The 22,664-nt window shown below is 40.6% G+C and overlaps 3 protein-coding genes and 1 long non-coding RNA gene across 7 annotated transcripts in view; all 4 read left to right on the forward strand.

Annotated features, from left to right (window-relative positions):
* The first annotated feature begins 4,861 nt into the window (after positions 1–4,861).
* LOC103703731 (protein NRT1/ PTR FAMILY 6.2-like) lies at positions 4,862–9,319 on the forward strand. 2 transcript variants are annotated; one of them, XM_008786682.3, is made up of 6 exons: positions 4,862–5,291; positions 5,404–5,506; positions 6,856–7,073; positions 7,391–7,938; positions 8,042–8,388; positions 8,545–9,319. In XM_008786682.3, exons 1-6 carry the CDS (start codon positions 5,289–5,291, stop codon positions 9,093–9,095), a joined length of 1,770 nt encoding a protein of 589 aa, XP_008784904.1. In that variant the 5' UTR covers positions 4,862–5,288; the 3' UTR covers positions 9,096–9,319. The 2 variants fall into 2 exon arrangements, with proteins under 2 accessions (XP_008784904.1, XP_038986445.1); XM_039130517.1 differs by having other exon boundaries at positions 4,863–5,291; positions 5,438–5,506.
* Positions 9,320–12,309: 2,990 nt separating this feature from the next.
* Positions 12,310–19,272, forward strand: LOC103703724 (beta-glucuronosyltransferase GlcAT14B-like). 2 transcript variants are annotated; one of them, XM_008786672.4, is made up of 4 exons: positions 12,529–13,348; positions 14,032–14,107; positions 14,218–14,333; positions 18,411–19,272. In XM_008786672.4, exons 1-4 carry the CDS (start codon positions 12,739–12,741, stop codon positions 18,923–18,925), a joined length of 1,317 nt encoding a protein of 438 aa, XP_008784894.1. In that variant the 5' UTR covers positions 12,529–12,738; the 3' UTR covers positions 18,926–19,272. The 2 variants fall into 2 exon arrangements, with proteins under 2 accessions (XP_026659226.1, XP_008784894.1); XM_026803425.2 differs by lacking the exons at positions 14,032–14,107; positions 14,218–14,333 and having other exon boundaries at positions 12,310–13,348.
* Positions 19,273–19,860: 588 nt separating this feature from the next.
* Positions 19,861–21,750, forward strand: LOC120111957. Its single transcript, XR_005513525.1, has 3 exons — positions 19,861–20,310; positions 20,643–20,832; positions 21,557–21,750. It is a non-coding gene; the product is annotated as an uncharacterized LOC120111957 (long non-coding RNA).
* A 565-nt stretch (positions 21,751–22,315) lies between these two features.
* The window catches only part of LOC103696902 (nuclear pore complex protein NUP205), a 43,513-nt gene continuing 43,164 nt past the window's right edge, over positions 22,316–22,664 (forward strand). For both annotated transcript variants that reach the window (XM_026801056.2, XM_039130519.1), the window contains exon 1: positions 22,316–22,638. In XM_026801056.2, the coding sequence (XP_026656857.2) occupies positions 22,498–22,638 (141 nt within the window). In that variant the 5' untranslated portion in view covers positions 22,316–22,497. The remainder of the gene's footprint in view (positions 22,639–22,664) is intronic.

Consider the following 22,664-nt stretch of genomic DNA (forward strand, 5'->3'; position numbering starts at 1 on the left):
GATCTTCAACCATTAGACGGCATATTTTTAACTTTCTTCAAGCATATTATGACAGAAGACTTTTAAAATTTGTTACTAACTACACATATACCAAAAGACAATTTGACACATTTTAACTTAAGTGTACTCCCTCCAAAAGCTATAATGAGCATTAACAATGATCATTCCGATTGAATTTTATTTGTGCGACTACATTTAATTCTATAAATTGAAAAAATCAATAATTAGTACTTTTATTTTTGGTGAGATTTTTTAGGTTTTTAAAATGTCATTTTAGTCAATAATGAAAAAAATTCAAATGACATTAACACATCACTCATCAGGAGATACAATTGCCAAAATTTCTTTCTATCACAATCTTTAGGGTATACCGTTGACAAAGACAATGACTATTATTATAAGATTATATCGAGGATCAAGATTATATCCATATTATTTTGCACTAATTATGGATTTAATATTAATATTTTAAATACCATGGTATATGATATTTGCAGGCATATAATGTTGATTGATAAAAGAGAACTAAATAAAATATTAAATTGGATATATAAAGAAAATTTTTAGAAGATAAAGGTTTAAAGACTACTTGAACTATATAATAAAAATCTAGTGAGGATAGAAATGAAAACATGATACTAATTAAGATTGATGATCTAGAGAAATCTATCTAGATATAAACTTTCTCTTTTGTTATACTTGCACTAGTGCTGAGACCAAGATGACAAGTAGCCTCGAAGCCTCCAATTCCAAATGCATAATATGAGAAAGGATAGGATCGGATAGGAACGAGAAATTATTCAATGAGAAACATAATTAAAAGGAGAATAAAAAACTAGTGGTTCAGCCGTGTTGTTTGGTGGATCGGGGAAAATCAGGATGGAGTTGCTAGCTTCGTTCGCTGTACCTAGAGCATTAGGAGAATTTTAGACAAGGCTCCATAGAATGGACGGCTGAGATGGAAATTGGAGATCCTGTACCTAGAGCTTCGTTGCGGTTCCCACGTCCCGTCACGAGAATTTCTTTTGTTTCTTCGCCATCAATCACTTCAAAAGGAAACGACATGCGAGAACCATCCAAGTTAACTCAAGTTATGCAAAAGCACTTCTCAAAAGTTTAATATTCTGCTGTATGGGAACGTGTTGTTGGTGTCATAGTTCTAATTAAGTTGGCTTCTGTGGAGGCCTATATATCTTATCCATATCTATTTTTGGTTTGTCTTAATATATACTTGGCTGGTGATCATTGTACTACTTTCCTACAGCTGGAAATAAAATTATCACTTTCACCAAAAAAAAAAGGCTTACATTTGGTATCCGCTTCTAATCACCTTGGATGCGGCCATCAAAATTTTTATCATAAAGTGATCAGTTTTGCTACTTAGAATATAAAAAATAGCAATCAGATAGAGAATATATATATATATATATATACTAGAATTAAAGCGGGTAGAAAGAAGTGATGAGATATATGACTCAGAGTTATGCGAATATTGGTGCAGATATGAGAAAGCTTTTAGTAAAAGTGATAGGAAAAGAACTTAGAGCAGAATAGATGGAGGTTGTGAGAATAATTATATAACTTGAAATAACATTGGAGATGGATATAAAAAAAATATATTTGGTGATTAAGTATCTATAAAATTGTCACCAAATAATTAAAAAAAACTTTACTACTACTGCTGCCGCTACTACTATACTACTACCGATGTTGCGATAGTTGCTAATATTACCGTTGGTCCGCTACTATTATTTTTATTATTATTATTTATTGTATGTTGTTGTATTTTTTTGTGCGCTCTATGCGACCATAGCACCAATCATTTGGCCTGTTGCTCAACAAGGTGTGGCAAACTTCAAATTGAGTTCTTAATCCCACCACCTCTCTGATGAGTCTTCCACATTTCAGTTGAGCCACCACGTTTACATGTTAGAATATGTGGTAAAGTCCACTGGAAGGACAACGCATAGCCTAAAGCGCAGGCGAAAGTCACCAAGAATGGAAGTGGGACCTAAACCCTGTCTTTACGTTTCCAAGTAAAACATTTTGAAAGATATTGGAAGAAAGAAACGGGGAGATAATGGAAGGCATGACGAACGTGTACATGATTACAATTTTCCAGGGTTGGGTGGTCGGAGCAAAATCAAAGCATAGGGCTGCTTGCTCTCTCGCCTTATCCTTCTCTCCTTTTGACTTCTTTGTTTCCATTCAATCATTCATCCTCATTCTTGTAATGGAAATCAAATTGAAATTGATGTAGATATGATGCATTATGACGTTAGATTTGCAACATGTTTATGTCTCTCTCTCTCTCTCTTATGTATGCCTATATACAAAGAAAAATCTATGCAAGATCTATCTAGTGCATAGTCGAGATGTAGATATAATACTTTATGACGTTAGGCTCATAACATGTTTATGTCTCTCACTCTCTCATATGTATGCCTACATAGAGAGAAAAATCTTCCCAAGATCTACCTAATGCATAGTCGATGTGAAATTAAACACACACTCGTATGAATCCTCACACGCTCTCTTTGTTTGAGTCGTTCTCAACAAATTAAGAGTCCAAATCCATTCACAAACAACAAAATCTAATCAAAAATATCATGATCAACTTGTGATTAGCCGAAATGAATCCATACTGCAGTATTCGATCCCTAATCTATATAGGCCACAAAGTATCTAAAATTTACCTGGTGCATCCTTACACAGAGGAGAGGGATGGAATGCACACAAACACACACACACACACACACATATATATATATATGTAAATAATTGTAACAAAAAAATTTATAAAGATATAAGCTCACCAATATTAATTTAGAAAGCTTCGCTAGGTCCTGATAGTAATAAAAAAAAAAAAAGATCTCCTGACTGTTCATTGCACATGTGTAGATATACAAGTTGCTGCAATCAAAGTCTTATCTAATTGCAACATGTTATACTTATAGTTGCCACTCATCCACATTGGCATGGTAGCTTGCAGTGTGCCACAGCACTTGCGTCATCCTGTCTCACCACGCATGAAAGATCACTGGCGGCCCTGCCAATGACCAAAGGTGGATGGAAGCGACTCTGCGTATACGAAACCGACCTCATTCGGTTGAGAGCATTATCACGTTTCTACTCCAAATCTACAGTTGGACTTTTGGCAGTTTAAGAGTCTCTCATGCAAATGTTTGGTGGAAATTTAATTAAAACCGCCTTCGAAAAATTTCTAGATAGTCTGCTTTGTTTTCTGATTATCAACTAGGCAGGTCCATTAGATCAACCATTATAACAGATCTCCATAAATCAACGAGAGGAAAGAGAAGAAGAAAAACTCTCGGAATGAGTTACGGTATACATTTCTCATAACATGACGGAGAGGAAATGCATTGATGGGAGCAACAACGTGCCCCATATATGAGACGTCTTCGGTGTTAGATGTTAGCATGCACGCAAAATTTTAAGTAGGTCTTAGATGTGCAGTCCTAGAAACTTGTGGGTGCAGCCTGAATGAATCCATCCATCTGCGGACTGATTTGGGTATGGGTCATGCACGTAGGCCGCCGGCCGGTTCGGTTGAGGTCAAGCAGGCTGAGGGCTGGTAATTGGTAGGTGGCGGGGCCAAATCGAGCCGGGTGGGCGGTGAGAGTTTGGAACGGGACATCATGCATGGCTTGGGATCTAGGACAACCACCTCCCCCAGCTGGGCTGGAGCAACAGCAATCGTCGACGTGTGCGTCCATTAATCGTCCAACTCTCCGAGGCAGCTAATTAATTAACTCCATCGGATCCTACCCACCCTCTCTCGTTTCATCTATCAAATTGAACAAGCACGACTACAGCCTACCCCAGTACAAGTCCGAATTCTTTATACATATATTTTTTATATTAGATTGGAAATCTCGCATGCACCTTGGGTAGGCTTATCCTTGGCTGGTTATATGCTTTAATTATATATCTTATCCTGCATCAAATGCGCGCAGCCTCGTATATGTACAACGGGCCTGTAAACGGCCCTCATTTATGTATACAGCTCGACTCTCTCGTCTTCTCAAGAGATTAAAGCTTTCAATTAAGCATGAAACATGGATATATAAGACTCGATGATCGAATTGCCTTCCATCATTTGAGGACTCGCACCGCCTAACCAGGTTAGCCCAGTATAAACTAATTAACCACCCCCGCCGTAACCTATAATAATTATAAAGTTGTTCCGCTTTCGTAGTGGAGCAAAATTATTAATTTATTTTTGGAAGAAGTAACTGCCTCCAAGTTAGTCGGATCGGAAAATGTGGAACCCTGACTGCATCTAAAACGCCACCTAATTATATAGATCTCTTTCCGCCTTTAGCTTAGTCTAGACAACAAAATGTCGTTCGATCGGCAGACTAGCTTGGCATGAAGGGGTTATTCTTTACCCTCTACTTATTGCGCCCGTTTTTGATCCATAATAATTTGCAGCAGATACGCTTTCCGGAGTTTAAAATAGCTAGAAACCAGTTTTGCTTTTTAGTTAGTAAATTTTGTTGGAACTTTTGCCATTTAATTTCGGAAGAATCTAATTTCGCAAAGATAATATGTAGTCGAGATTTCTTTGATTCTAGCTAAGCGGTCGTCGCATACATATACCATCGATCCTACCCTCGTATTCATTCGAAGATTCTCTTAATTACCAATTACCATAAAATATAAGGACATGCATACCTTCCTTGTATAGAGTTTAATTAACTCTCCTTGCAAATATAGAGGGATGGTTCGGAGGTAGGAAGAAAAGAAAAGGAGGTGACATTTGGTTGTGGGGTAGGTGGAGCACTTAAAGAGAGGTATCGTGCTGTGGCTCGCACCCTCTAGAACCACAGATATCCATCCATCCGCACAGAAGTCTCGAGGGCAGATACCATGGCAAAGGCCTGTCGCAAGATTCCTTTATTAATTTCTCGATCTTGCGCGCCAACTTCCCCGCTACTTCCACATCACCTTTTTCCTTCACTTTGTCTGATACGCAGACACTAAAAGAGGACGCTAAATCTTGGACTCCCCGGAGGCTTCATTTGTCAAATTTGGAGGGCCGATTCCCAGCTTTCTCAAATTAAGCTGTGTACGACGATGATCCAAAGATAGTGGAGGTCCTTGTAAGGGTGAGGGAAGGCTTCAAACTTTGCCTATAAAAGGAGATCCACAGAGAACGCTAGCATTTGTGAGCGGGAGCATACAAGTGAGGGATCTCTGCTTTCGTTCCATCTCTATAGCTTTTCAAGCCCATTTGCACTGTTGAGACCTCCGAACGGGTCGACATGGTGTGTCTCAGTTGGCTTCTCAGGGTTCACGCACGATCTTTTCAGATGCTCTCTACCTTGTTTCCCGTTTTTATTTATCTTCTCCTTTTGTTCTTTCGAATATGCTTCTTAGGATGGAAAAATGAGATGGTCAGTGGCTGATGCAGTGGATTACAAGGGATTTCCTGCCGACAGATCCAAGACCGGCGGCTGGGTACCTGCAGCTCTTATCTTAGGTCTGTCATCCATTTCTTCACGTATAGCTTAATTAAACTCTCATTTTCTTTTGTTTCTCTTCATTGTTTCAACATCCTTTACCCCCCACTTTTTTTTTTATTAAAAAAAAAAAAGCTCAGTATGCCATTCCCTGTAGAAGGAAATTGAGAAGCAAGACAAGACAAAAATAAATGTTTTCTTTTTTATCAACATTTTTTTTGGTACATCAACATCTTTTGAACGTCTATTACTTATCCTCTGTGAATAAATGATCATCTCTTAGCGTACGTATTAAGATAGTACAAAGCTCTTTGTTGGATTTAATTTGCATGTTTATCGGTAATATGTCGCGCTTTTCGCCACTACAGTTTTTCTCCTACTCCCAGGACTAAACTCGCTATGATCAAACATCAAGATTATCTTAGACTAGATCAATACGTTTTATGCTGAACAGAAAGTTAATTGAGAAGCTAAATTCGCTTATATTTTGGGCATCGGGAATTTACTTTTAACCACCCTAGCATATATCACTTGGCACATGAAGATCGAGTGTTTTCTACATGGGCATGCGAGCAAGTACCAAACATATTTAGCGTACCATATATAGGGAAGATACAATTCCACGTTGAGTTGAGCTCAGCATATAATTCCCTGGCTGTCAAAGGCTAGCCTCGTGATTGAAACAAATATCTTCGCTTAAAAGCACTGCAAGCACTAAAACTTTTTGAGATAGTAATTAAGCAGCAGGCGATCCATTTTGCTTAGAAAATATTAGAATAAAAAGTAGCAGGTGCTTTACTGGTTCATGCGAAAAGACAAAAAGAAAAAAAAAGAGGAGGATGGTAAGGAGGGAGAAACAGAGAAGGGAAATGGTCAAACAGAGTCAACTAGCTAGATTGCTGGAGTTGCAAGCTCGACCTTTTCTATTCCAACAACGACAGATACATGCCAACCATGGAAAATGAATTGAATGGGGACCGGTTTGGATGGCGGATTCCTTTTTTTTTTTCGTGGGGGTTGGGGAGGGTCCATCGATGCAGACCGGGGCAGGTAGTAACCTGCCAGTGTATATTGTATTCTACTATATCACGGACACTCTATCGCTCAGTATCGATGCACACGAACTTTGTGCCCGTACCTATTAATTCATCACTTTTACTTAGAAATGTTGAGACGCATTATTTCGACTTTGTTAAACACTTCAGCAAATATCTGCTACTTTCTCACTATATGTAACATGGTATGTAACTGTACTTTTTTTAAGGTCGTCATTGGACACGAATTATAGTGCTATATATATACTTCCTAACTAAAAATGCGCTGTCTAAAGTGGCTATAAATTAATTTGTTGGTTCAATTTTGATCGCAGTGATTGAAATATCTGAGAGGCTGTCAACGATGGGAATCGCCGTCAATCTCGTGACATACTTGGGTGGAACAATGCATCTTCCGAGCGCAGAGTCTGCCAACGTTGTATCAGATTTCATGGGCACTTCCTACCTGCTGTGCTTGCTTGGAGGGTTCCTAGCTGATTCCTTCTTAGGTCGATACCTCACAATTGCCATCTTTGCCATGGTCCAAGCATTGGTAATTAGTCCCTCAACTTATAAAAAAAGGCGTACGTCATTAGTTATTCCACTTGAGTAAAAATTTCATGCACCCACTTAATCGCATATATAGAAGGAACGGGCGAGGAGCCTCTACAGTATATAGTTAGCTTATAAACCTTGAAGAGCGAGATCTAACCGGCGATGGCAGGCGCCAGCTAGCATAAGAATTGCTCCAATTTACTGAGGTTCAAAGAAGGAATTTCTTTCGTAGAGTTTTGCTGTATATATGCTGCTGCCTTTTAACGCAAGCGATTGACAAATAGATATTGTCTGACCGTTGAACAAAATTTATAGGGGACGGGCACGCTCTCTGTGGCGACAAGGCTGCCCCAACTTCGGCCGCCGCCATGCAACTCTTCTACCACCACTACGTGCCAACATGCCGACCGGTTCCAGATGGGCATCCTCTATTTGAGCTTGTTCGTGATCGCCTTGGGCACTGGGGGACTCAAATCAAGTGTGTCGGGTTTTGGGACCGACCAGTTTGATGAGAAGGATGAGAAGGAGAAGACCCAGATGGCCAACTTCTTCCACAGGTTCTTCTTCTTCATCAGCACCGGCACCCTGCTTGCAGTCACCGTCCTAGTCTACATACAAGACGAGGTAAGCCGAAGCTGGGCCTACGGTATCTGCTGCATCTCCATGCTTGTCGCCATTGCGGTGTTCCTGACCGGGACGAGAAGATACCGGTACAAGAGAAGCGCCGGTAGCCCGATCGTTCACATTCTTCAAGTTGTCGTGGCTGCAGTGAGGAAGAGGGGGCTCGAGTACCCGTCGGACATTGCTCTCTTGTACGAGGATTGCCCTGAGGCCTCGAGAATCCAACATACCGACCAATTCCGGTGAGAATTAATTTATGATTGCTCGTGATGATGGTATAGCCAGGTTTTGCATCCGCCGGGCACGACACTCTTGACAAATTAAGTGTTATTTTGGATTTGGTAGTTTTCTCGACAAGGCTGCAATCATGGCGGATGGAGATAATTACGTAGTAAACGGCGGGACCTCGACTCCAAACCCCTGGAAACTGCGCTCGGTGACCAGGATCGAGGAGGTGAAGATGATGATTCGACTGCTTCCGGTGTGGACTACGACGATCATGTTCTGGACCGTATATGCTCAGATTATCACATTCTCTGTGGAGCAAGCAACGACCATGGAGAGGTCGATTGGTAGCTTCCAGATTCCAGCTGGATCGCTAACAGTCTTCTTCGTCGGGGGCATTCTGATCACTCTAGCGGTCTATGACCGCATGATCATGCCCCTGTTAAAGAACTGGAAAGGCAAACAAGGTATACATCTATTTAGATATACATATATAGTGCTGCATCGTTGAGTAATTAATGGTTAATTTTTGTTCCATGCGAATCATATATATTTATATATATATATGGACTAGTTTCCGACGGCAATATAAGTAACGCATGCATGGTTTTAACATCCCGTAGGCTTCACCAACATACAAAAAATCGGCATTGGCCTCACCCTATCGATGATAGGGATGGTGGCTGCGGCTCTTGCAGAGGTGAAACGGCTCTCGGTCGCTAGAGAAGTAGGTCCTGCTGCCGCTCGCAGGGGTACGACGCTGCCCGTCAGTGTTTTCACATTGATCCCGCAGTTCTTCCTTGTGGGCGCCGCCGAGGGATTCGTATACACCGGCCAGCTCGATTTCTTCATCACCCGGTCGCCGAAGGGGATGAAGACGATGAGCACCGGCCTCTTCCTTACTACCCTTTCGCTTGGCTTCTTTGTCAGCAGCTTCTTAGTTTCGATCGTGAAGAGCCTGACGGCCGGCAGAGAAGGGAATGGGTGGCTCGCGGACAACATCAACTATGGGAGGTTGGATTGCTTCTATGGGCTTCTCGCGGTGCTGAGCGCCGTCAACTTGGGAGCTTTTCTCCTTTGTGCTGCACGGACCAAGCCACAGACCCCAAAGGCCGGGGTGCAGATGGAGAGTAAGGTGAAGAGTTCGTCCATAGATGAGGATGATGTGTGCTAGCTAGAGATGGGCAAGGCTACGAGGCCATTTCTTGCTGCTTAATTTTCATCCGGCTCGTTCTCTGTATAATATCATAGGTTTGCTTTAATAACTTTCCCCGCCTGCTTGAGGTTGTACCATACTCTCTTGATCTTTATAAGGAGGTGCCTTGCGTTTGGATTTTCTTTTTTTTTTTTTTTTTTTTTTTGAGTAAGTGTTTGGCTTTCTTGTGCGCGCGCGCAGAAAGCCAAACACATATTATCTCCTCTTCTCCCCCACCTATATATATATATATATATATGCAGGCAACTAATAATACTCATAGTTTTTCTTCCAATATACTATTGTTTGATCCAATTGATCCAACAAGGATTCCGAGCTTATCCAACTAATATCATTAAGAAACTCTATCACGACCTAGAAACTTACTAGAAATGGCTGGATAGAAGGTGTTATTAATTTGGTTATATATATAAATAGTGAGACTAATCGCACACTCAAACGGATTCTTACATACTCTTTTTGTTTAAGCTTTAACATCCTCATCAGGCTGAGGATCCAAATTTATTCAATCTAATCAAAAGTATTGCAAATTTGATCAACTCTTAGCCAACCCAAATTAGCTTGTACTATGGTATTCCCTAATCCATATGGATCATAGGTCGGATCCATTCTAATAACATTTGTAACAACCAAAAATTTCATCCAAAATGGCTAGCCAAAAAAAATATTTGGGTTTTTGATCCTGTATAAATATCTAAACTTATCCGAAAAAGCTAGTCAGATAATATTATTTGGGTTCTTTGGTTCTATAACACACGTCTATATAAATTCTCATAAACTTATTATTCCAAAATATTATGTAGCATTTTTATATGTTGAGTCATATTGGTTTCAAGTAAAAAATGAACCTCTTCCACTGTTAAAACTCATAGCATCACCTCTCATTTTATCCCAGTATGGCAGAGGATATTAAGTGTAGTTGGTGAAGATTTGGCATGCTATGTGGTAAATTTACGGTCTGCTATGTATTCTTTAACTCTGTATTTTTGTATATAATTTCTCATCAATAAATATGAGGGGAGTGCTCTGCTTCCTCCATTTCCGATAAAAAAAAATAAAACTCATAGCATCATAAATAGACAATCTCACCAATCCTATTATCTCAAAAATAAAATTATTCGCAGCACAACCACCTTTTGACTCTTCCCGTTCTCTATCTTCTGTATTTTTGATTTTTTCTATTTTCTTAGTTTTCTTTTTTATCCTTTCAGTCTCTTCCTCTTTTTATTTTTTCTTCATTCTCATCATTTTCTTTTTCTTCCTTTTTTTTTTTACTCTCTTCATCAAAATTTGTATTCTCAATTTTTTCTATTTCAAAATTCTTTGTTCTTCAATTTTTTTTTTTTTGTGCGCAGAACTGTCTTTATCCATATTTGTAAACCAATTTCTTTTGATAGTATTTAATTTTTATGGCAAGAATAAATAAATCCAAACTTTTCTCTACCGTGCAACCTGCTAGCTTTTCAACAATATCCTATAAATTACAAGCTCCAAGACGCTAGTACAGATGCTTCAAAATGTGTAGTTAGGAAATACCATTTTTCTTCATAAAAAATGTACTCCATCTTTCACTTTTCCTTTACCTTTTCTTTCTTTCTTTTTCCATCTCTAGTTATATTTACCTCTCACTTTTCCAATTAAGACGTTTTCATCTATCCAAAGTCTTCTCTTTTTTTTTTCCCTTTGTTATGATCCTGCACATGTGCGACGATTTGCATAAATGCATATTTAGTCCCATATTGGTCAAACGTTCGAAAGATCATAAATACTTACATAGGGTTTAGAAATTCCAATAATATTTTTTGGCTAGTATTTATGGATAAAATCATCAATTATTACTAATGGTATCAGAACAGATTTAGTCTTTAATCTACGTAGACCAAAAGATACTGCAATATGAGCCTTTTTAGGACTAAGTACATGTTGATTATGGTGCTTATAATTAAATTTAATTAGATTTATGATTAGATTTGGAACTTAAACAAGATAAATGTGTTATACGTGCATATGTTTTATCTTACTTTTATTTTGTATTGGAAAGATCTTGGATCCTTGTACGAGGTTAAAAAAATCAAATGATACTTTTTATTTAGGTTTTTTAAAAAAAGTTCTAGAATGCTAGATAATTACACGCAAATACTTTGTAAACAAAATCTAGAAACATACTATATATATATATCTTATATACAATAGCTTGATCAGTGATAGAATTCCAAAATTAATGCTGCTTTAGAAGGTTAGATCCAACCATCTGGTTAGGATAGAGCGAATGTTTCGTTTCAAATGTAGTAAGGCACTGAATAAAAAAATAAACTTGCTTGATCATGAAAATGATTGAGATTTTAGTTCATCTTTGAAACTAGAGGCATACCATTAAACAAATCCTTTAATTAAAGCTAGATGAAAATTCCTAAATTTCATTTTTGCAATTAGTCCAAGCATTCAGTTCTTAGTGCCATCCTAATGTGTCAGATATTGCTAGAAGGAAGAAATTTGAAAAAAAGAGCTCTTCAATGCCAAGACCTCATCAGAAAAATCAAGTGTTATGGGAAAGAAAAGAAGCAAATTCTCACCATAAAAAACCATTTTAGAAAAAAAAAAGGACAAACAAGTTATTATTATTATTACTATTATGATCATCTTGATCAAGCATAGATCTCAAAAAAAATGGCTGAACAAGAAAGAGGAAAGAAGGGAGCAGTGATGGTGATGGTGGTGGAAGGAAGAAGGTAGCAGTGATGGTGGTAGTGCTGGGTCGCCAATAGTACCATAGTAGAGATGGAAAGAAGGAATGGGGGGTGGCACCAAAAATAATATAGAAGGCCTAACTAAAATTTTAAAAATATAAGAAATATATACAACACGTGGATAGTTGAAAGTGGTAAAATTGTGACCGGAGTCGTTTTCGCACTCACTTTGTTATATGCGAACGCTCAAACATTTCTCGTATTTCTTCAAAAATAAAATTTTGGTGGCCCGAGGCACTTCCGCAACATATTCCGTCTCCTTTCCTCACTTTTTCTTTCCCTTGCGGAGATCACTCGACTGCCATTAAATCCGCCTTTCATGCTCTGCCAACAATAAAGTATTAGATATGCTGTCCGCGGTCCACGACGACTTCCAAGTTCCAAGTCCAATTTTATCGGATGTCTCCAAAGAGACCTTCCAAGTTCCGACTCATTCCTCTCTCCGTCATCTCTTTTCGCTCTTCTCAATTTCTCAAACCCCAACCCCAGATGATTCCAAGATATCGGCACCCTGACCCGTTTCATTATTATTAACATTTTCTTTCAGACGTTATTCTAATTTATTTTAAAACGCTTCTGATCTAATTAACTATCTTCATGACGGTATTTCTGCCGCATAGTATCGTATCATATCAGGAGAAAAAAGCGGGCGGGTTATTATTTCGGCGGTGTCGGCGCCGTGGGAAAGTCCCGCTCGATCCCACCTCATCCACGCCCGGGGCGATCCGCTCACCAGAGCTGTAAGCCTAAGCCAGCGGTTACCGGGACCCGGCCGCTAGACGGCAGTGAGGGCTTCCTTTCCGTGACGAGGGGGACAGCAAAAAGAAAAGAAAGGAGTCCCGTTCCGTCGTCACATGATCATCCCCCGGCGCTGCGAAGCCATGGACACGAAGCCTTCGCCGCCACCGCCGCCGCCGCCGCTGCAGCAGCGGAAGTGGGCGGTGCCGCTCCTCGCCTCCGTCCTCCTCTCCTCCGTCCTCCTCTCCGCCTCCCTCCTCTTCCTCTCCTCCGGCCAGACCCTTCTCTTCCTATCCTTCTCCCAGATCCCCTCCTCCGCCGCCGACGAGTCCCTCTTCGTCGAGCCCAAGCTCCGCCTCCCCCCGCTGCCCGCCCGCACGGTCCCCCGCCTCGCCTACCTCATCTCGGGCTCCGCCGGCGACGGCCGCAGCCTAAGGCGGACCCTCCGGGCTCTCTACCACCCGACCAACCGCTACGCGCTCCACCTCGATCTGGAGGCCCCCCCGGCTGAGCGCCTCGAGCTCGCCGCCGCCGTCCGGAACGATTCCGTCTACGCTCGCTTCGGGAACGTTCAGGTCGTCACCAGGGCCAACCTGGTCACCTACCGGGGCCCCACCATGGTCGCCAACACGCTCCATGCCGCGGCCATCCTCCTCAAGGAGGGCGGCGATTGGGACTGGTTCATCAACCTCAGCGCCTCCGATTACCCCCTCGTCACCCAGGACGGTAAGATTTTGTTAAATTTGCGGAGCATAGCTTCCTTCGTGATCCTTTTGATTTCTTCGTCACTTCTTTAATTCCTTGTCCAAAAGAGGCGAATCTGATTGATGCTGTCGAATTCCTTCCTGTTCGGATCCTCGAGATGATATCTGGGGATGTGTTCATCTGAAACATTCTATGCATAGACTTTGTTTATATATATATATATATAGATAAATTTATATACGGCAAATAGAATTCTAGAGCTTTCGTCTTCCAGGTGGACTTGAAATTAAAGACCATTCATTCATGACTCGACTGTAACTTAAATCTCCTCTTTGAAGCGCTTACTCTTTAGTTCCTTCCTCTTCCATTGTTTGAATGGCCTCAAGTTTCAGATTTTCCTCCACCATATCGTGCCCATTTATTTATGACTCAGCTATAAAATGGTCCTTCTTCTGCGCGCCCGCACCTCCACCCTCCCCAAATAAAAAGGAAAAAAGAATTAAATATGGTTTCTCTGTTCTCTAATAAGAAAAAAAATGGGCTCATTTGAAGCAAGATAACTTGGCTGCTCTCAGTAGCTCTTTCTGCTGTTGTTTGCGAGTGATGAATGGGCAAAGAACTCCTCTAGACCTCTGATTATGTATTACTTGTTTTGATGCTTCTGTTTTTCCTCTGTTATCTTTTCCTTCCCACTGGTTTCGCAGATCTGCTCCACGTGCTTTCGAGTTTGCCTCGACGTATGAATTTTATCGAGCATACAAGCGACATCGGATGGAAGGAGTATGTGAAACATCTATGAGATACTTTTAACACTTGAATCTATTGTTCCTTTTCATAGCACAATATCGGATATCGTTGTTGTAAAAATGATTGTTTGGTCCATTGCTTAGGTACCAAAGGGCCAAGCCTGTTATCATAGACCCTGGGCTGTATAGGTTGCAGAAGTCGGATGTGTTTTGGGTTTCTGAGAAAAGGAGCGTACCCACTGCATTCAAGCTCTTTACAGGTTAAGCATCTTTGCCTAATTATAGTCATTCAGCTCTCAAGCTCGGAGTGTTGGCCTTTGTCCTTGTATGCTTGGATGCTAGAGGGATGTATTCTGTACTTGGTATTCAGACAATCATGGTTTGCCAAAGTCCCAATACATAAAATTTGGAAGGAAAAGGACTTATTATCTTGGGATATCTCTGGCAGCATGGTGATTAACATGAGAAGACCATGCATCCTCCTAGGCTACAATGCTCAAAAATATAGCAGTTTTTAACTATTTCCATTTCCTTGCATGATGCATATCTTTTTACCAAATCAAAAAAATTAATGGCACTACTGAATTTTGTTAATGAATTTTATGGGCTAAAATACCAGTGTCAGTCTTACAATATTGCATGAGATATGCTTTTTACAAAGTGCCATCCTAGTTGAAGGACTTACAGGTAGCTGTTTGTGAAATATATTGTGGACTATAAAGAAATCCTAAATGTCCAAATTGTATGTATGGCAAGGAAAGGAGCTATTTGCAACTGATAGGCTTACCAGCTTCTGTGTTGGTACTGAATCTATAATGCTCATGTGCATACAGACTATAATTAACAAAAAGCATTGTTTCTTTCTTTCCAATTGCATGAAACATCTCTTTTTCCATCATTGGACATCATGTTGCTTATTTTCTTCTATGTTAGTATCAGGTCTATGGATGCTTGTGTTCTACGGAATCTGAAATATCAAAAAAGCATTGTTTCTTTATAACCACTTGAACAGAAAATAATTAGTTTCCCTTATGGTGGAAAGCTCAAAAAGACCTCTTAGCAAGCCATGATACCTAAGAGGTTGTTATCTAGTCTTATAAAAAGAGTCAAACCCAGTCTCAAGATACAAGGGTTGGAGGTTCTTTTGGTTCATGATTCGTCAATGTGATGGATATCAAGGATGATTTGAAGTGCAAAATACAGTATCCCTACCACCTGTTTAACCTATAAAACCTTAGTCTAGAAAAAAAGTTTAAGGTCTCGCAGCCTGTATGGACTGTACCATACTAAGTGACGCCAACTACCATGTCTCTATGGGTGTAACTAGTACTGGTTCATCACTTGTATGGTACAATAAGGTCAGTGCAAATCAACACCACATGATACTTGAATCCTTGCTAGAAATACAACTAATGATTTAATTATAAATTAAAATGCAGCATATAGTATAGCAAATCCAAATGTTAAGGCATTCTGCCAAATGTACGGATGCACAAGCCTAACCTCCACATATAACGAAACAAGGACTAAATCCTTCACAAATCTAATCATAAATATGTATGTCAACAAAAATGGCAACCATCATCCATTGATTTGCGTTAGACTCTGGATTGCAGTTAAGCCTGCAAATGTTTCGAGCTGGTCATGAGTAGCTTTTGGCATCGGCTTGAGAGCAGCTTATCTCAGATTGGCTCAAATACCAATGTATTTCAGAGCTATGCTTATAAACTGGCTAAATCTGATGCTAGTGGATTGCAAACATCAGGGAAGCTCGGCTTAATTAAAGCCCGAGCCAATACTCGTACAATTTGAGCTTGAACAAATTATGCGAAGCTTGTCTTGAGCTAGAGCTAAGGGTGGCAAAAATTGACCCGACCCAACATCCCAAAGAATTCTATTTGAGCTGGCTTTGGGTCAAGAGTTTTTTTCGATGGGATTGCTTACGGCTCAAATTTTCTGACTCAAACCTTAAATTAGTCAGGTATAGGTCAAAGCTTTAACCCGGCTTAGGTCATGAGAAAAGAGTTTAATTTGGGTTGAAACAATTCAGATTGGGTTAAGTCATGATCTTGAGTAATACTTTTTTTGAGTGGTTGATCTTTTTCTTAATACTAGTTATTTATTTTTTTTAGTAAATTAGCTAGTAAGAATTGTAAGGATTGGATTTGATATATTAGATTAGGTTTAGAATTGAATCTTGCAAAATATATTAGTTTAGGATCAAATTAGTGACCCAAAATGACCCATGGGTGCCTATGTTACCAGAGATCTTGATATGTTCTCAGGTCGGGTTGGGTATGGGTCAAGGTTTTGTCTATTCCTGTCCTTAACCTGACTGGAACCCAACATTGCCCGACAAATTGCCACCCCTAGCTGGTGCTGAGCTCAAGCAGCCGATTTATATAAGCCTGGGCAGCCTGATACTCGGTTCGGTTCGGCTCAACTTCTTTGTGCCCCCGATCATAGTCTGCCATGGTCTTTATCCAATGCCAAGGTCTTTAAGATAGAAAGGTTAATTATATACTATCTCCTTATAGCATACAATTAATCTACAGTCCCTCCTTCCCTTCAGTCCTTCAACCTGTACTTGAAGTCTTCCATTTGGTGCCAACTCTGGTCCTTGGTGCATGTGTCATAACAATCTCAAACAGTTTGTGGTCACTCTATTGTATATTGGCACCATTCCTACCCTTAACCAAATATAGGTATTTCTTCTAATCCCATCTCTCTAAAATTCATCACACTTGCATCTCAACATCTGTACCTAATCTGTGCACTTCTGATGCAAATATAAATAGTAAAAGTGGTCTTGTGAAAAAATTTTTTGGTTGAAATGCTAATGGTGATTGATGATTGCATAAAATTCATTTGCCTTTTGATGAATTCTTATGTCATTCACTGATTCTTTCTCCTTGCTCTACTTTTACCTTAGTTTCAGAACATTACTTTGTAGGCTCCTACAGTTGTGAACTAAACTATTCGGTGTTGTAGCAAAAAAATCCAACTCTTTTCTTGGAGCCATGGCGGCCATATACCAACATCACCCCTTGCTTCTTTTTGATACCTTAGAAAATCTTCGAAAGAAAGCTCCAAGAAGACTAAATGTTGATGATGGGACAAGAAAAAAGAGTTAAAATATGCTATTGTAATTGCTCAACGTTTAACGTGCTCATAGATCACATTCAGAACAGATTCAGAACTTTCAAGAGCTCGCTATCAAGTGCAATAGTGAGAAAGTTGAATTTTCCTGTCGGCTCCTTCTTGGGCCTTCTTGGGTGATTTATGATTAGGGTTGTTAACAGTGTATACATATCAGTTATAGATGTACATCATACATGCTAAACTGTTTGTATCTACTTGTGTTGGCCAATTTAAAAACAATTACAATTATGAACTGGATATTGAAGTTGATATCCGCATTTGAGATAAACTATAAGGAATTGAATGGAGCAATATTCATATTTGATATAAATATGTTGAAACTAGATGAGTGTTTGCAGGAGAAAAGGCAAAATCTTGGATATTCAACTAAACAAGGCTGGGAGCAAGTTGAATACGAATTATCAGGTGTTATTATCATTGTAATGATTTATGCATAATGAACAAATCCACACATATTCATAGATATGTATTCATATTTCAAATATGAAAGAAAATATCACCCATTTGTATCCAATGCAGATGTGTCAATTATATCTTTTTTTCAGGGAAACATGGACACGATTATAGAAACAGATATGATCTTTCAATTCTGCATACATCAGAAATAGCCCATGTTAATGGGTAGTAGAAATCATCCTTTTTTGATAGCCAGCTTTTAATGTCAGCTTACCTTTAATAAATTAGTGAGGCATCAATTCTTGGGTTATTTATTAAATTAATAAATAGAACTGTTCGACGAATCATTTATGTGCTCCTTGTAGACTTTCTGCAGATTGGTTCTTGGGTATTCATGCTAGTCAGTTAAACCTGTCTGCTGAACAAGGAAGTTATGCCTTTTAGAAATTGAATAATAAATACAAAAATGTCATAGATTTTTGATGTAATAAAGGATGTTTTTGCTAGAACATGAAATTTTGTATATAATATGCAATATTATATACGGACAACATCATGTCAGGCTTATTAGCAAACATTTTATATTATTTTGCTCAAATAAGCAGATGCATGTAAATTGAATATATGAATGCTGCAACTGCAGTTGTAATGCAGATAGCAGTGCTTTCTTGTCTTTTAGTATACAATGATACTGGATTTGTATTGCCCTTGTTCTTCTCTTCCATAGTTATGATGTGTAGAAATAGTGTTTATGACAGTATGGATTGTCTACTTTTCAGGCTCTGCTTGGATGATGCTTTCTCATCAGTTCATAGAATTTTGTTTATGGGGATGGGACAACCTTCCTCGGACAGTCCTAATGTACTATGCGAACTTTCTCTCCTCGCCTGAGGGCTACTTCCACACAGTCATCTGCAATGCACCAGAGTTTCGCAACACCACTGTTAACCATGACCTCCATTTCATATCTTGGGACAACCCCCCAAAGCAGCATCCGCACTTCCTCACCCTGGATGACTTTGCGAGAATGGTAGACAGCAATGCTCCTTTTGCAAGGAAGTTTGGTAGAGATGACCCAGTACTCAACAAGATTGACAAGGAGCTCTTGGGTCGTGATGCTGATGGATTTGTGCCTGGTGGATGGTATGGTGCATTAAAGATGAATAGAACTGATACGCATTACATTGTGAGAAATGTGAATGAGCTCAGGCCTGGGCCAGGTGCTAAGAGGCTTAGACACCTCGTCACAGGTTTGCTTTCAGCTGACGGTTTTGATGAGAAGCATTGCATTTGACATGTACAACACACCAGCAGATGCGAAGGTAAATTTGTTGCGAATTCTGAAGCTTTGCGTAGTCGGCCTGCTCTTCATTGTTGCAGAGCGAGGTCTCCTCAGTGTGGATATTGGTGGAGTAATCTTGGAAGGCAGAGAGTGTATCGCTATGGTTCAATAAATGTATCTTTGTAAGAGTATAAATTAGTAGCTCGGTTATGCAGCCTCTCTTCCATCTCTCTTTCCAGCGCTTTTGCTATGAACAGATTGTATGCTGCATTTTGGCACGAGAAGCTGCACTGCTGCGTGGATGTTGTAATATCATCAGTTATATACGCATAAGTTTTTACGAGTAGAGGCTACTATCACCATGGTGCTTTCTTCTGCTTTGTGCTGTTCAAATGGTAGGTGGGGCTGCAATTGGATGTGCCTTCATAGCTTTTTCTGGACGAGTCATGGTTTTCTTTACTCCCAAAGGTTCCTTGGTGGACCAATTGACGTGATGTCCTGCCGACGAGAAAGCATGCCAGTCCACCTAATGGTCTGCCAAATCCCCGGTAGAACACATCATTTTCCTGCTGAATCTTGCGTGATTTGCAAGTGCAAATGCTGTCAAGTAATATCCTACCTCTATGAGTTCCTTGCTTGCCGGGATCGTTCAATTGATCCTGAGAGCCATCCAGGTTCTCAGCCAATTTATATTCTCTTGCGTCAGACCGTAGTTAGAAGAGTTTGATTTGGATCGACCGGTGATCCTCTCTATCTTTCTTTAGCTTAGCGATATTTTCGTAGCACCTCATCGCGTCATCGCCATAATTTTGATCTTCAATAACGGCCCCAACGTTCTCCCCACCAATAAAAGATGCGCAGTTTCTTGGTAAATCCTATGACATGCATGATAGATGATACGCTTCATAGAAGATCGATGTCTTTAATGTAGTACCAGGAGGGTGGTACGTAATGTCTTTAATAATTCTTCTTCGGGCGTGTTTGTGGACGCCCGACGCACAGTGTTCATCCGCCTGCACGGATCTCGGAGCGAGCAGTGGACGATCCGGTTTAGCACTCGGGCGAAGCCCTTACAACCCGAGTCCGGCGCTAAAGGAGTCCGAGTGCCGGCCAGATGACCGTCGGCCCCCACCGGTGGCAGCGGGAATGGGGTCGAAGGGCTTCGCTCCTCTTCCCACAAGAACCGGCCCGGCCATCGACTGGGCGGAAGCTCCCCGATCGACGCCGAGTCCACCTTGTTCCGACTTCAAACTTCTTTCCTTTTTCCTCCTTTTTACGTGTTATACGCGAACAGCACCTTTTTCTTCCCCTTTTCTCGCGAGTAACGCTGACTTCTTTAAGTCAAGATTTCAACAATACTGTTGCTTCCGGACGATACGCCCTCACCGTTAAAAAAGGTAAGTACAGGACGGCAGCAGAAGTGCATTAGTACATCAGTATTCATTTTTGACGATGGGTTTTTATTTGATTGATTTTTTGTTTTTTGAACGAAATATTTTGTCCAGGCGAACATATCTTATACCTGCCAATCCCCAGGAATTCTCGTTTCCTTTTTCTTTTTCCCTTCTCAATTTTCCTTTTTCTCTCACTCCGTCTTACTAAGATATTAATGTGTAGAAGCAGAATGTTTTTTTATCATAAGTAGGCAGTATTTTTGTTCTCGTTTCAAACTCCTTGTCCTCTTTTCCACTTTTTTTTTATTTCTTTTCTATGTGCGTAAATTGAACAGGAGAATCACAGGTTTGAAGCACTGCAGAGCGAATCCCGGCAGGAGGCTTCTCAAAGGTGATGGAGATCACCCGATGATATCTCCAGCGTCGTGCTTGTTGAAAAGGATAGGTACGGCACTCGGTCGCAAGAATCTGGTTTCATGGCATCGAGTTGGGATGCTGCCCTTGTGATCCAAATCGAGCATTCAGGTATATATAAATCATCCGGTGCGATATGGTCTTTTATGCTCTGGCAAAAAACTGATGAGAATATAGCGTCTATCATCATCTTACATTTGCCTTGCGAGTAGCCGTTTGATGCCTTGCGAGTAGCGATTGGTGATTTCTATATAGATCAAAACCCAAAAGTCATTGAGATAATGAGCTGCAGGAGTTTTTTGGCTATCATGTGGGCATGCCAAATTAGAGAGCTTGAAGAATTCCTCTATGTAGTCGGCGATGATCATTCCTCCTAGACAAGCACCCCACCACCAACTCATGCCTCTTAGACTCGGTGCTGCTAGTGGCCCCAACGCTCTCTCCACCAGATGGATGGATCCTCCGCAACAAAATAAAAAAAGAATCTACCAAGTTAGTCTAGATTGCCTTCTTTCACACTTGAAGGGTCAAAATTAAACAGGGGACAAACCAATTCAATTCATGTCTGCTTCAACCACTTGTCCAAGGTGGATCCATTTCGCAAAATCCACCATTTTCACTGTAGATGTATATTGCTTTATGCGGCTGACTTGGCATGGATCGATGAAATGAAGTTGCAATCAAATGGAGATCAACTTTACACTCTTCTACTGCAGCTCGCGTTTATCAAGAAGCCAACAAAGCTGCCGATTTCATTGCTAAACAAGCCCTTAATCAAAACTGCTTCTGGACCTCTCGGGATGTTATTCACCGGAACTTATCTTCTATTCTGCAGGTCCCGTGCAGGGCTAGATGGCAGTGCTGAGATGAATTGGGAGGCTTCATTCAGACCTGGACGGAACATTTAAATGCAATTCAGTCCACATGTTTTACAGGGTCCGTGCTTTGTTTAGTCATATAATCTGAGCAGGGATCTATCATATATATATATATATATATATATATATATATATATATATATATATATATTATATTGCTATAGCAGATCCTGTGAGAAGCTGTGCATGTTGTTTTTACACAAGCATTCTGTATTAGTTTAGGGTCAGGGAGTTCTGTATCATTGTGTTGGTAGTTCTGTAAAGGTGACTTTGAGCCTGCTTAGGAACTTGTTCACAGGGGATGGTAATTAGTGTGACATGCATATAATGCTGTCTGATGTTTTATATTTTAATGATAAGCTGCTGCTCCTTCTGTTAAAAAAATAAAAATAAAATAAAAACAAGATCTGCATCACCGATGCAATGAAAATGCCAAATGTCGTAGGTTAAAAAAACTATAACTTCCGAATGATAGCAGACCTCTTTTTCATGTGCAATGCTAATTTTGAAATTGACTGACGCCGTTGGGTGCATCATTTTTATTTTTTTTATTTTTTTGCTTCTCCTTCTTAAAAGCCCGACTGACCGCGGCGCCGCGTTGCTAGTTGGCACGCGGACTCCACTCCGCACGCTAGGACCCGGGGCGCTTCAGCCTTCGGCGGTTCGCCTCCAAGTCGAGGCCCTTATATATTTGCAAGAAAGCGAGGAAAAGGGGCAAAAAAAAAAAGAAAAAAGAAAAAAGAAAAAGCCCGCCTCGGCCCCGAGGGTTTTAAACCCCAAGAAGCCCCAGGGCTTGTTGCTGTCGGCCTCCCCGCGCGCTCGTCTCTTCATCCTCCCGGCTGGCTAGGGTTTCGGAAGCCATTGTCGGAGCGGAGGGGAAGAAGAAGAAGAGGAGGCGATGGTCTCTCCGCACCAGCTCCTCTCGACGATCGAGGCGGCCCTTCTCGGTCCCTCCCCTCCCACTGCGACCCAGAGGATCGAGCTCATGCACGCCATTCGCTCTTCCCTCCCGGCTCTCCGGACCCTCCTCTCCTACCCGGTCCCCTCTCCCTTCTCTCCCTCTCT

The sequence above is a fragment of the Phoenix dactylifera genome, chromosome 9 (genome assembly GCF_009389715.1).
Source record: "Phoenix dactylifera cultivar Barhee BC4 chromosome 9, palm_55x_up_171113_PBpolish2nd_filt_p, whole genome shotgun sequence".
NCBI classification, from domain to species: Eukaryota; Viridiplantae; Streptophyta; class Magnoliopsida; order Arecales; family Arecaceae; genus Phoenix; species Phoenix dactylifera.

Bases quoted from the DNA above. Each gene is read 5' to 3' on its own strand.
- LOC103703731 (XM_008786682.3), top strand. The intron at 5,507-6,855 runs GTCTGTCATCCA...TTTTGATCGCAG, and splicing joins ACCTGCAGCTCTTATCTTAG to TGATTGAAATATCTGAGAGG. The intron at 7,074-7,390 runs GTAATTAGTCCC...CAAAATTTATAG, and splicing joins TTGCCATGGTCCAAGCATTG to GGGACGGGCACGCTCTCTGT.
- LOC103703724 (XM_008786672.4), top strand. From the start codon at position 12,739: ATGATCATCCCCCGGCGCTGCGAAGCCATGGACACGAAGCCTTCGCCG. The intron at 13,349-14,031 runs GTAAGATTTTGT...CTGGTTTCGCAG, and splicing joins CCCCCTCGTCACCCAGGACG to ATCTGCTCCACGTGCTTTCG. The intron at 14,334-18,410 runs GTTAAGCATCTT...TCTACTTTTCAG, and splicing joins TGCATTCAAGCTCTTTACAG to GCTCTGCTTGGATGATGCTT.